The sequence below is a fragment of the Rhinopithecus roxellana genome, chromosome 14, assembly GCF_007565055.1.
Source record: "Rhinopithecus roxellana isolate Shanxi Qingling chromosome 14, ASM756505v1, whole genome shotgun sequence".
In the NCBI taxonomy this organism is placed as follows: Eukaryota; Metazoa; Chordata; class Mammalia; order Primates; family Cercopithecidae; genus Rhinopithecus; species Rhinopithecus roxellana.
Window position 1 is genome coordinate 125419406 of NC_044562.1, and position 14327 is coordinate 125433732.

Consider the following 14327-nt stretch of genomic DNA (forward strand, 5'->3'; position numbering starts at 1 on the left):
TTTCTTTTCTGTGTGCTAGTTTTCTCGTTAGAGATCACTACAATTTGTTAAGGCCAGGAAGTGAAGAAAAGAAAGGCAGGAAGGCCACAACCACACGTCAAATACAAGCTGACCACAGGAGGAATTTCCCTGTCTGAGATTCTTGTGTGGCTCTCACGGAATATGCTCTCATCATAGCGACAGTTTTCACAGTATCATCGAAGATATGTCATTGGCCTGGTGGCCAATAGGTGGGCAGAAATAAAGCCCACAGTCCTGAAAAAAGAAAGCTAGGGACCCAAGGAACAGATCAGTGTTTGTTTTCTTTGCTCTTTGAATAGCTCAGAGCATCCCTTTCCACTTAATAAAACATACGCATTTCTTACATTTTTCCATTAAAAAAAAAAGGTATACAAGGAACTGGTTTGAGCCAGTATATATTCTTCTGCAAAAGCTGGCAGTGTTAATGGTGGCAGCTCTGCAGGTCAATGCAAAAAGCAGGAGGAGAGGACAGGACCCACGCTGATTTGTGGGGCTGGGGAATGCTCCACTCCTTCCAGAGAACCAGACCCGGGATTCGCCAGCACTACTTTGTGAGTCAAAGATTACAGCACTCTGTGCAGGCAGAGCAGGGAGAAACGGGTCACTCTCGTCATAAGGAGCCTTGGCTTGAAGGCTCAGCTTCTTCCACTTATTGGCAATTGACTCCAACAGTCTACAGCTGTCCTTGGTATCTGGTGGATTGGTTCCAGGACCCCTGTGGATACCAAACTCCAAGGATACTCAAGTCCCTTACATAAACTGGTATAGTACTTTCATATAACCTATGCACATCCTCTCATATTTAAATCTCTAGATTACTTATAATGCCTAGTATTATATTTGTATTTTTATTATTGTATTATCTTTTTCCTTCAGATATTTTTGGTCTGTGGTTGAATCTGTGGATGTGGAACTCATGGCTATAAAATGTTAACGATATACTCTTCTCTAGCTTTGGCTGGTGACCATATTTTTAACTCGAAGTTTTATTATTGTTATTTTTGATTTGGGCAACTAAAACAAATCCTGATGAGTAAAGCTGTCTGCTAAGGGCCTAACGCCTAAAAGCCCGGACTTTGCACAGTGCCTAGATGTAAGCTATGTGGCACTGGGCTCTTCCTGAAATAGGAATGGAATGATCAGATGTCTCTCAGAAATTTATAATTTGACATCCTTTTACTTGAGACTTTTGCTTGGGAATTGCTTTTCTAGCTTATCTAGGTTTAATTTATAAAGCACAGACAGGACACTGGACTTGGTCTATGACATGGAAGGTTTGACATTACAGTTTTCCTTCTTCAATCACATCCTGCATCTGTGTGTTTTGCAACTATTTTTATAATGTGTTGCTAATATTTAGGCCTTTCCTCTAATGTCTCTGTGTCTGGAACATCATAAGCAGACCAATGACTTAAAAAGATATTTGTTTTGATGCCCAAGGCAGCTCGCCTTCTTTTAACAGGGATCACAGCAGTCATGCCAAGTAACTCCTGGAACCTTCTCTTTGCTGTCAGCCCCACTACTATGAAATGGATGTTCAGGAGCTCCTTGCCATGCCCTAATTTCTTTTCTTTTTTTTTTTTTTTTTTTTTTGAGACGGAGTCTTGCTCTGTCACCCAGGCTGGAGTGCAGTGGCTGGATCTCAGCTCACTGCAAGCTCCGCCTCCCGGGTTCACGCCATTCTCCTGCCTCAGCCTCCCACGTAGCTGGGACTACAGGTGCCCGCCACCTTGCCCGGCTAGTTTTTTGTATTTTTTAGTAGAGATGGGGTTTCACCGTGTTAGCCAGGATGGACTCGATCTCCTGACCTCGTGATCCGCCCATCTCGGCCTCCCAAAGTGCTGGGATTACAGGCTTGAGCCACCGCGCCCGGCCGCCATGCCCTAATTTCTAATCTGGTGTTTGACATAAAACATGGCATATCTTGGACTACTTGCAGTTTACTTTCTTGTATGTCCTTCGACAAAGGCCTTGTAGGAAGTAAAATGGGTATGAGTTTTGCAGTACCTAGCAGAATACTAGTTGCGTGTAGGCATGTAACATATGTTTAACTGAATTTCCTAGGTCGCTACGTAAATTGGACAAAATTTACAATTAATTTTCCAAGGGTTTGCTCCTAATTGAAAGATCAGATAACAACAATACATTTAATGGAATACATACCAACAACCAAGATGAATACTGACAATTCACCTTGGTTGTTGGTATGTATTCCATTAAATTTCTGATTTTTAAAAGGGAAAATTTTAAATCTTCCCTGACAATTTCTAATTTTTAAAAGGGAAAGAAATCGGCAAGAAACTACCAAGGGGACCTGAGTAGGCTTTTAATGGAATCTTCGCTTCATCACACCACAAAGACTGAAGACCTAAAGCACTTACAGACCTCCTGCCAGGTAATATCACTAACATAGCTGATTTATCAAAGAAAGGCAGATAAACATTACATTCATCCATAAAACCCCCTCTGAGATGGTGCCTTTTCATCCAACAAGAATGAAATGCCAATCAATGGTGACCATTTTAATAATAAAATTGTCCTTTTTTAATTCACCTAAACACTACCACTGAGAATATTTCTCCATCCAAAGAACTCTTCTTAATAGCGAGGATATGTGAGTCAAGGGAAGCTTGTACTGCATAGATTCCTTTGCACATTTATCAGATGTCTGCCATTTACAAAACGGTAGAAAACAACAACTCTACTTTCGTCAAGATTTCAAGAAACAAGCCAAAAACCAGGAAAAAACCTAACGCAAAAGGTAGAGCACTATCTTGGCCTGCAGCAAGTTTTTAGTTTTGCTTTTTTGATATTTATGTGCCATTTACATTGTTAAATATATTTAAGTTTATTCACCTTTTAAAATTTATCTTTTAAAGGAAACTTTTAAAGACCGTAAATAAAACCCAGTATTATGCAGCCATAAAAAAGGATGAGTTCATGTCCTTTGTAGCAACATGGATGAAGCTAGAAACCATTATTCTGAGCAAACTGTCACAAGGACAGAAAACCAAACACCGCATGTTCTCACTCATAGGTGGGAATTGAGCAATGAGACCACTTGGACACAGGGTGGGGAACATCACACACCGGGGCCTGTCGTGGGAGGGATAGCATTAGGAGATATACCTAACGTAAATGACAAGTTAACGGGTGCAGCACACCAACATGGCACATGTATACATATGTAACAAACCTGCATGTTGTACACATGTACCCTAGAACTTAAAGTATAATTAAAAAAAATTCATTCTAAAATTGGCAAAATAACTCAGTTTCTCTGTCCATAAAGTTATTAGCCTTGATGAAACTGACATGAGTAGTCAGTGTTATCTAGTATTGTTGTTTACTACTCTCTCATGACTAAAGACCTCCAAATCATTTGATACTCCTGGCAAGGACCAAATTTGGTGGTTTGGTGGACCTTTGTAATGAGAGGAATTTTTAAATGTGATAAAGGACAAAAGCAATAAAAGACAAAACAAAAAATAAAAATGAGAAATAAAAAAAACCCCCAAAAATTAGAAAGAAAAAACCCAGTGTTGACCGCCATACATGCAAGATAACAACAACAAAAAAGCGTATAACCTTTAGGAAGTATTTTACAATTCGGAATAGATACTTTTGCCGGCTGAATGCTGAGATTCACAGCTATTCCCACATTGTTAAGAATGCATGTGTTAAAAGTAGTGACAGAGATATAGTAGCATCAAACTACACCTTTCCTCAAAAAGACTGAAAGAAAATTGAAAAATTAATACATTTCTTTATATAATTCATTGTGATTTAGGGCCATGTTTGTATACCACGTAAAAGTGTTTCAAATACTAAATCGTGGTCCCAAACCCACACTCAGGGGAACACTGAGCTACTCTACTAAATAATAAAGACTGCACAGAGTACACATGCACCACAGTAATACTAATCATGGGCTTATCTTAAAAAGTGCAAGATCCCAGCATTCAGATAACGTATTCCCAGATTTCCCTTCCATGAATGACAAGAATACTGATGAGGTAAAGGGTAAGAAAAGTCAATCATGATCTAAAACCCAAGGAACACAAGAAATGACACTGTATGTATCTTATCAAAATGGTTATTTGATTAAATAGACAACACTGGCATACGTATACTGAGAGGAAGGCTAAGTATTAATACTAGTCAAGGTAGAAAGGAGCTTAACACTTGTTTTCTATTTTTAAGAAACCAATGAAAATAATGAATAGCCAAAGAAAGTACAAAGTCACTGAGAATCTGAATTTCAATTATGAATGAGCAATACATTCCATACAGCTGAAAAGATACTATTTGATAAGCTTTTTCTACCCACAACCATGCAACCTTTGTTAAGGAGGGGGAAAAAACCCCTTAAGTCAGAAAACCATGCAGCACTTACTGGTAATGAACCCAGGATGGTCCAAGAGTTTTCTTGAATTGAGCAAGTCCTACAATATCAATATAAATGAGCTCAACAATCCTGTCTCCTACAGTTGGGCAGCCAGATCGGTTTCCTACAACCTTCTTCATGATTCTAGAGAAACGGCAAAAGACAGGGGAGAAAAAAGAGAAAAATCATTTACTTAAAAGGTAATAAACTTGGCAACTTTAATGGTCAAATGCCACCACAACAATCCTTATTAGAGATGACAGCATGGCCCTTTCAAATCTGCTACTTATATAAATTATTTCCATCCATTAAGGCCAACCCAGTACCCTGATTCTGACTCTTGCAAAATGGTGCAAATGGTGGCATATAAACACAGTCTTTGAAATCAAGGAAGACATGGGTCTGACTCCATCACCACTATGTAGCAGCCGTGAGACCTTAAACAAGTTACTTAACCTCTCTCAAACTCTTTGCTCATCTTCCAGAAAACAAGGACTGGATACAAAGAGCATTGGACACCAGTCTCTCAAAGGTTCTTCACAATGAGATACTGAAAAGAAAGTGCCTAATGAATACCAGATACTCAACAACTTAGTTTTCTCCCCCAGAGCCTGTTCTTACGGCTCAGCACCCTTATTAACCTACCCCCCTCCCCTTTTTCTAAATGTCTTCAATTTCTAGCCTCCATAGTATTAACTTCTTTCTACCTGTCTCATACTATTCCTTAACTTTTTCTCCTATGTCAAATTTTTCCTCCTAGCTTGACCGTATTACAGAACTGGCACTATGGTTTATAGTTTTATTTTTTATCACCCTTTCCCCCACCCATGCATCCATCCACACAAAACCACACTTGTGCTCAGAGTGTGATGATGTACTTGATTGGTAGGCCAACTTCATGTGTAGGAACAAGTAACTGCTAACCCTACTGCCACCCACTTACTAATCAATCACCACTGTTGCTTATCCCGCCTCACACCCCACAATAATTCTTCACCAAATAATGAACATCTTGCTTCAAAGGACAAGAGTCACAAACAGGACTCTGCTCGACAGCTCCGTATTACCACCACATCAGCCACCCTCCTTCCTTCTCCCCTGTTTATGAAAGAACTAGGTTCTGCAGAACCAGTTTCTTACCAAGAGTCAGAAAACCCTTTCTGTTAAGGGCCAGACAGTGAATATCTCCATCTTTGCAGGCCATACATTCTCAGTCACAACTGGCCCATTCTCCCATTGTGGAATGAAGACAGCTATATATGATATGTAAACAATAGGCATGGCTGTGTTCCCATGAAACTTTATTTATTATTTATTTTCAGATGGAGTTTTGCTCTTGTTGCCCAGGCTGGAGTGCAATGGCACGATCTTGGCTCACTGCAACCTCCACCTTCCGGGATCAAGAGATTCTCCTGCCTCCGTCTCCTGAGTAGCTGGGATTATAGGTGCCTGTCCCCATACCTGGCTAATTTTTATATTTTTACAAAAGAGAGACAGGGTTTCACCACGTTGGTCAGGCTGGTCTCGAACTCCTGACCTCAGGTGATCCACCCGCCTCGGCCTCCCAAAGTGCTGGGATTATAGGCGTGAGCCACCATGCCTGGCCCCATGGAACTTTATTTACAAAAAAAGACAGAGGGCTGATTTGGCCTGCTGAGCCATAGTTTGCTTATCTCTGGTCCACCCCATGCTCAGTGTTTCCCAAACTCCCCTGTATAATGAAATTACTTGGAGGCATCACAAAATACTTATGGCTCTGCCCTACCCCCAAGGGTTGGGGTTGTGATTTAATTAGCCTGTGGCATGGTCTGTGGGAGTTTTAAAAGATACCCCAAAGTTAAAAGATAAATACAAAGATCTCCAGGTGGTTCTAAAGTACAGATATATTTAAAGACCACTGCTCTATGTTGCTTCCACAATTATCTTCTTAAATAAAACACAGCTAGCCCTGACCCCAGTGTGCATAAAGACTACTAGAGTTAAGTCCTCACTTAACATCATCAATAGGTTCCTGAAAACCGGGACTTTAAACAAAACAACAGATAGCAGGCCCACCAATAAAGTCATTTCCTTCAAATCAGTGGTTATAATGTTAATGAAAAAAATTGGCTTGATTTTACATAATTTCAGTTATAGTCCTAGTTTCCAAGAACCTATCAACAATGTTAAGTGACAACATACTGAACAAATTTTCCCTCGACCATCAAATTCAGTCTCTGACTGATAAATCCCTAACATGCCTTTCCTGACCTCCCCAGGCAGTACTTGTCCCTGGTACTACCACAGCACTCCATTTATTTACCTACCCACTCATTCATTCAGCTATTTATTCCTTCACTCATTCAACTCTGTAGTTATGTGAGTACTCATTACTTGCTAGGCACTATCTAGATGCTCACTACACAGTGACAAACAATACTCAGTTTTCTGCAATCCCAGTGCTTACATTCTAGCATCCACATACACCTCACTTAGCACCAATAGAACTGGAATTAGTGTAGTTATTATGTAATATATTAATTGTAATTATCAAATGATTGGCAGCTCCTTGACCATGCATTGGTCATCTCTGTATGTCCCACATCAAAACTAGCCTAGAGAAGGCACCAGATGAGTGACTGCTAACTGTATAAATGCAGCCACTTTGTAGGTTGTGTATCCAATTTTTTTTTGTTTGCTTTTGTTTTTCTTTTTTTTTTTGAGACAGAGTCTTGCTCTGTCACCCAGGCTGGAGTGCAATGGCATGATCTCAGCTCACTGCAGCCTCTGCCTCTTGAGTAGATGGGACTACAGGCATGAGCCACTGCACCTGGTTAATTCTTGTATTTTTAGTAGAGATAGGGTTTCGCCATGTTGGCCAGGTTGGTCCTGAATTCCTGGTCTCAAGTGATCTACCTACTTTGGCCTCCCAAAGTGCTGGGAGCCACCATATATTGTTTTAACATGTCTCTCATCTCAATGAGCTCTAGAATGTTCATTCAAGGTATTTTTTCTGGAAATATATGACATATAGCAACATGGCAACTTGACTGTTGGGTGGGAAGTCTCCATGGGCAGTTATCCTAAGCAACTGCAGGGGATGGAAGCGTCCCTGCTCAGCCATCTATGCCAATATAGAAGGGATTATAGGAGGGCTGGAGCTAGAAGCAAATTTCAGTGAAATGAAACACCCAAGTAGAGTTAACAGACTCAGGTGAAAGTTGGCTAATTGAAAAAGGACTGGCTCAGGGCTTTCAGGAAATTTATTCTATCCAAATTAAATTACAAACAGGAACCTGCCCTGTTTTAAGACTTAGAAAGATTGATGTTGAGTAGGCAGTGGTATGAATTTCAGCAAGAGACAGGGAATTAGGAAAGTCAATAATGTTTTGTGCTACAGATGTTGGAGCACATCTGTAATAGCAAAGAATAAGCTCCTTAGTTTGAATTTTCTGGCATTCATTTATGAAGCCTCTGGAGCCTTCAGCTACAATGAAAACGTATTATCCTTTTCACAGTGAATGTATTTAGCTCCTGAAAATAATCTTCTTATCTCCTGTTTAGTGAATTATCACTTTCATTTTCCTCGACAAAAAATTACACACTACTAGAGGTAACACTTTAAGAGTTTACAATTTCTTTTTTGTATTCTGATTTTAAAATTGAAAAGTAATCTCCTTACTCTTTGAGCTCAGCCAGTGAAGCTGAAATCCTAATGTCATGGCCCAGTAAGTACAGAGATGTAATTAAATCACTCCACTGAACTAATTCACCAAGAGGGCCACCACTGAAAGCTGTCTCTGCAATCTTAAATCCAGATTCCTTGGTCAGGAGTCCCAGGTGAACGAGGACCTGGAAAACAGAGAGGCATATACAGATTCACACTGAACCACATACAAAATGCACAGTATTGCGCCAAGAAGTGATCAACAAATTCCAAAGTCATGTTTACATCCTAACAAAATCTCAGTGTGGGGAATGCTGTTTTTCTAGAAGGTACAAAGGAAGGAAATCATTTTTCATTGTGGTTTTAGAGAAATAAAATCACTGCAGCCGTTGGTATGGCTATGAGTACAAGGTTATGGACAGATAATCCCACCTTTTGAAAGCACAGTGTATTTGTAAAATCGGGATTAAAGGAAGGTAAGACAGGACAACATTTTCTAATACTCTTGGTCTTTTATCTACAGCTAAAATACTTCTAACCTCTTACCATGGAAAATTTCAAATACATAGAAAGGCAAACATGACAATGTAGTCAATACCCAAGTAATTACCGTGTAGCTTCAACAATTATTAATGCGTGACAAATCTTAATCTATACCCCCATTTTCTCCCAACCCCTCTAGATTATCTCAAAGCAAATTGTAGACATATCCTTTCATCTGCAAATATTTTGGTATGTATCTCTGAAAGGAACAAACCTTCACTTGAAAAATATAACTTGAACATCACTACTATCCCTAAAAAACCTAGTAATTCCTTAACATCATCTGATATCCAGTTAATATTCATACTTCTTCAACTGCCCTTTATTTTTTCTAAGTGCACTTGTGCGATTCAAGAGTCAGAGAGCATACATAATAGTTGCCTCATATGTCTCTTAGCCTCATAGGAAACAATGTACAGGTGTGTCTGTCTTGGGATGTTAGCAGTCTTTGATGGTCACTAGCTAGATCCATTAATCCATTGGGGACTGCAAAATGATATTTTACCATTCTTTGTTTATTAGCTGGAATACCTCTCTATGAAGAGAAACTACCCCTCATCAACTATTTGGTCACCCTGAGGTTAACTCTAAGGTTATAGATAAATGTAGCCAAACTTGTATTTGGTATAGAAGGAGCCTGATAAATATTTGATTCTTTCTCTTTATTTGCCAGTTTTTCAGAACAATAAACTTGTTTTTTAGCCTACTCTAATGATGATCTACGAGGATTTTTAATTAAAAAAATCATTATAACATCAAAGCTATTTGATATGCTTCAAAATATTGTGGATATTCCTCTCACCAACTCTCCAATTGTCCCACCTGGGCCTGTGGGAGGCTATCCAAGCTGGCACCTAAGTTCCTTTGACACGATCCTAGTCTTCTTTGATAGTTTCTCCACACATGTGCCTGACAAGATTGTTCTAGGCTCAACAGGTACAATTTCTGCCTTGGACCTTAATAAGCCATTTTTCCAAGAACCTCTTATACCACTGAGTAGAAATAGCATTTAGAGACTAAAGTGTGGGGCTTAATGGACTCAATTTTATTACTATTTATAGGTCTTACTGTGGCCCTACTTAGGAAATTTGTTTTTCCTCAAAGATAAAGCAAATCATGAGTTCAGACTGGTGCTTCCAATTCAAACTCAGGGTTACAGTGTTTTTACATAACATCACCAATCCTACCATCCATTCATTCTTTTCTTCCACACTGCAAATCCCACTTCTCAAAGACACTAACATAATTACTCATCTGCTTTACTCCAATGTTCACAATGGATTCAGAGTATCAATGCTACCGCATATTACATGATTAATAAAAATGGTTTTAAGATGTTTTTACAGTTTTTTATCCTTTGTGATATCCCATCAGAAGTGCATCATTTACTGTGTTCTAAAGTCACTAAGAATAGTCTTTCTGTGTGCTTCCATCAAAACTGGATGGATATATAGTCAGTTCTTTTGTTTTGTATTCCTCCTAATTTTTAGTTTTTGGTAATAAAATTTCGTTTAGCACTTACATAAAATGATTCCAGTGTCAGATCTACAAAGTCAGATATATTCAGAAGTCTAGTTTCTATGGCAGTTTCTGTTGCCTCCATGCTAATCCCAACTCCCCTTATTTGACCTTTTTTTTTCCTTATTGTAGTAAAATACACCCAACATAAAATTTACCATTTTAATGTATACGGTTCAGCAGCATGAAGCACATTCACATTATTGTGCAACCATCATCACCATCTCCTTTATTTTTAATTTTAGTTTATCAACATAAGAAAAATACATTTGCAAACTAAGAGCAAGAAGCAAATGTATGTATCTGTATATATCTATATGTATACATAGATATAAATTCCCTCTCTCTCTTAAAAATAATGTACACTATTCTCTACTTTTCTTCACCTAACAATACATCCTCGAGGTTACTCCACAGGAATATATAGAAAAATTCTTTATTTCTTTTTACAGTCCACCTGCGCATGTGAACACATGCTCTTCCATACACAACCATTTGGTGACAGAATGTTTGATCCTGCTGTCTCACAAATTCACGAGATCTAGGCAAAAGTGATCTATCAAACTGTGGCTTGGGGTCCTGCAAATATATCTTTATTTTCTTTTTCAAACATATCAAATCAGTTGGATTAGGAATACCAAACTCATTTTTAAGTTTTTTAGATGTGGGAGCAAATTGTTCCCTTTGCTCAGTTCTGAAATCAGAACAGTTAATCTAAAGCCAGACCACCAAATTTATAGCTAACAGGGCATAAAGTCTTCTAAGTCCAGGGGTATTCGAGAGGTTTTCCAAGTCTCTCCTCATGAACTAGAAAGAAACTGGCTCAAATTTAATCAAATTTCTCTCTCTCTCTCTTAGGAGCATAAGCAGAAGCACCAACCAGACAGAGTAACAATGAGATTCACTGGCTGTCCAAAAGCCAAGGATGAAAAACAACAAAAATATAAAATTTTCATGATGATATGATAGGAAGCTCTCAAAGGTTGGATTCAGGTAAGGAAATGGGGGAAAGTTTCCTGATACCCTGACAAAGACAGGTTCGAAGGAAAAGTCTTACAGGCAGATATTCTGCTTGGCTTCACCCAAGAAACTTGTGCCAGACCCTGCTAAGTAGGAGCATTGTAAGTAGGCAAAGGCCAACCCAAAAACAGCTGTACAAGAGACTGAGCAGAATCACCCTGAGGGAATATCATTTGAGATATGACATTTCTCTTAGTCTTGTTTCCAAGCAAAATCAAATTTTAAAAGAAAACTGGCATCTAACTGCACTGAATTAATAAGAAACTTACTTTCTTCCGCTTTCTCTTTTCAAGGTTCTGCTTTTCTGCCAGGGACTTGATTGCTTGGATCCACGCGTCAGCCATTCGCCGGATCCGTAGTCTCATCCACCGGAATTCTTCATGCTTTTTCATCATACTGTAGAGAATATTAAAATCTGTACGAATTTCCGCCTAGCAACAGAAATTTAATAAAATGAACAGAAGATAAAAAGTCAGAAAGCATAATGGTTTTCATGACGTGACATTTGAAAACTTAAAAGGGTTAGTCAATTAAATTGAGAGCTTCAAAAGTAAGTCTTGTCTGCTGCAGCTTTGACTTTAAGGTCCCAGGACTGCAAATTGAAGCAAAGGCTGCTGACTGCTGATCTGCCGGAAGGGACATCATTAAAAAATTAGAAATCGAGAAAAGCAGCACAGGCATTACAAAGCCCTGAGCTCTATGTTCAAATGCAGTTTTTATAATGAGTATGGTTGATGTACCTTGAAATTCTCAGCACTCAAATTTACTGTGCCACTTGGATCTACCACAGGACAGCAGACTTCTAAGAAAACTGAAGTCAATTCTTAGCAGGCTGTTTGACAACGTGGAAGTTGCCAAAAAGCCTCTTTCTGTCCACAGAGTTAAATAGGGAAATAAATGTTCATCTTCTGGTTTTGTCCCAGTCCAAACAAAAATTCATTGTTCTCTAAGGAATTTAAGAGCCAGGAATACTACTTTTCTGCCATGAGCAAGTACAATTTAAAATTCAGACCAGAATAACTTAAAAGCCAGTAAGAATATTTTTCCTAATGTTCCAGAGAATATAGCTGGATACAATCAGTGACTGGAATAACAGAGAAACATAATAACCAGTATTTATTTCACAGAACATCTCAAACATGCTGAATCCACCTTTTCAGCCATCACCATAGCTCATTCTAAACACTCATCTCTTTTCTTTCTTTATTCCCCTTTGAGATAGGGTCTCACACTCCCACCCAGACTGGAATGCAGTGGCACGATCACAGCTCACTGGAGCCTTGAACTTGGGCTCAAGTAATCCTCTTGTCGCCTTAGCGTTCCAAGTAGCTGAAACTATAGGCACACGCCATGCTCAGCTAGTTTTTAAATTTTTTGTAGTGATGGGGTCCTGCTGTATTGCCCAGGCTGGTCTCAAACGACTGGCCTCAAGCAATCCTCCTGCCTCAGCCTCCTGAAGTGCTGAAATTACAGGCATGAGCCACCACACCCAGTTTCATTTCCCTTCTTGACTAAACAATATCCTAGGACTCCTGTGGTTTACAGCATGGGTCAGCAAACTACAGCCTTTGGGCTCAATCCTCACTGCTTATTTTTGTGCATAAAATTTTACTGGAACTCAGCCACACCCCTTCATTTACATATTATCTAGGGCTGCTCTCTCTGTTACAATGGCAGAATTGAGGAGCTGCAATGAGACCACATGGCCTGCAAAGATGAAACTATTTACTATCTGGGTATTTTGCAGAAGTCTGCTGATCTATGGTCTAAAGAACAAAGACTTATGCTTTTAATGGGGCAACAAGTACTTTCACAGTCCCCTTCCGACCTTCCCAGTTTCATCTTCAGTCTAGCTCATCCAATTCCCTATGGCCTTGGCCAACTGAACCATGCAGGCTCTACTCCCAGAAACTGCCATGCTCTCATTTTCCCATATGAGAGATACACTTTTCTCCTTGACCTTATATAAAATCACTCATCATTTTAAATTCAGCTCCAATGTCATCTTCACTATGCAATCTACCCTGAACATTGCAGACTAAAAGGAGCTCTTCCTCATTAATTCCCACAGGCCTGTATTACAGCATTTGTGACAGAGATGGTCATTATCCGCCATCACCCTTACTAGATCACATAGGGCCTCCACATCTGGTACCAGGTCTTACTCATATCAGTAGCCCATCATTTAGGAACCCTCAGAGAATTGCATAGTAAACAAACATATGTTAACGGTTGACTGATTTGGTCACCTAGACTTCCACAGAGATGAATAACAGAAGTTTTTCAGTGTAATACTATTTCAGGTTACAGTTGGCATTTCTGGAAGATTCCACGTGTATCACTTGGCATCTGACCTAAATGCCCAAGTCTAGAAAGAGTTTTCCAAAATCACTTACCAATGAATTATGATCAGCTTCTTCGTAGGGATTTTTTGCTCTCCAAGGTAAATGAGGACACCAATTTTCAACCTAAAAAACATCAGTGACACTAAGTATGCAACTTCATCTATAATAATATACAAACAAAGCACCGAGAACAGCTCCTGGCACATAACGAGCACTATATTAATATGTGCTATTTTTATTATTAGCCAAATTCCCATGCTTTTGGCTAGTATTCAAGATACAAGTGCCCTCTCAGATGAAACAATCAGCAGCAAAGGTCAGAAGAAAGAGATTATACTTTACATCTGTCCTTCAAAGTACTTTACAGCAATTAATTCCTTAGTCATTTAATCCTCACATCTCTGTACCAGAAGGAAAGGGAGTCTAATGGCAGAAAGTTAAAAGACTGAAACCTTGCCACCGGGGAATGAGAATGTAAGGTGTCTCTGTGACCATTTAGCAAATGGACAGGAATGATCCTTATCTGTTGTGGCATATCTGGAAAGGAAATTGAATGGCACTGAAGCCACAGAACTCAATCCTTTATCTGGGTTAGGAATGCTACTGATAGTTTAGGGCTAATTGGTCAAGGTTTCTCTCATTTTTTAGCTATTCACTTCACACTATCTCAAGAAATAAGGTGATAAAATCTATTTGAGGAGGAGAAAAAAAAAAAAAAAAACCTCGATGATCTTGTGAGAGCCATTCTGGAGGATGGATTGTTCTGTCAATGCATAAGGTTTAGAAATTGAGGGGAGGAGGAAAGAGAAAGGAAAAAAGAATTTGATTTTATAGAAATTATTTCAGC

The 14327-nt window shown here is 39.1% G+C and overlaps 1 protein-coding gene across 10 annotated transcripts in view; it reads right to left on the reverse strand.

Annotated features, from left to right (window-relative positions):
• MGAT5 (alpha-1,6-mannosylglycoprotein 6-beta-N-acetylglucosaminyltransferase) overlaps nucleotides 1-14327 on the reverse strand; it is a 333504-nt gene that overhangs the window by 108019 nt on the left and 211158 nt on the right. For all 10 annotated transcript variants that reach the window (XM_030916139.1, XM_030916138.1, XM_030916140.1 and 7 more), the window contains 4 exons: nucleotides 13532-13603; nucleotides 11405-11566; nucleotides 8070-8239; nucleotides 4418-4552 (listed from right to left, as the gene is read on the reverse strand). In XM_030916139.1, the coding sequence (XP_030771999.1) occupies nucleotides 4418-4552; nucleotides 8070-8239; nucleotides 11405-11566; nucleotides 13532-13603 (539 nt within the window). The remainder of the gene's footprint in view (nucleotides 1-4417; nucleotides 4553-8069; nucleotides 8240-11404; nucleotides 11567-13531; nucleotides 13604-14327) is intronic.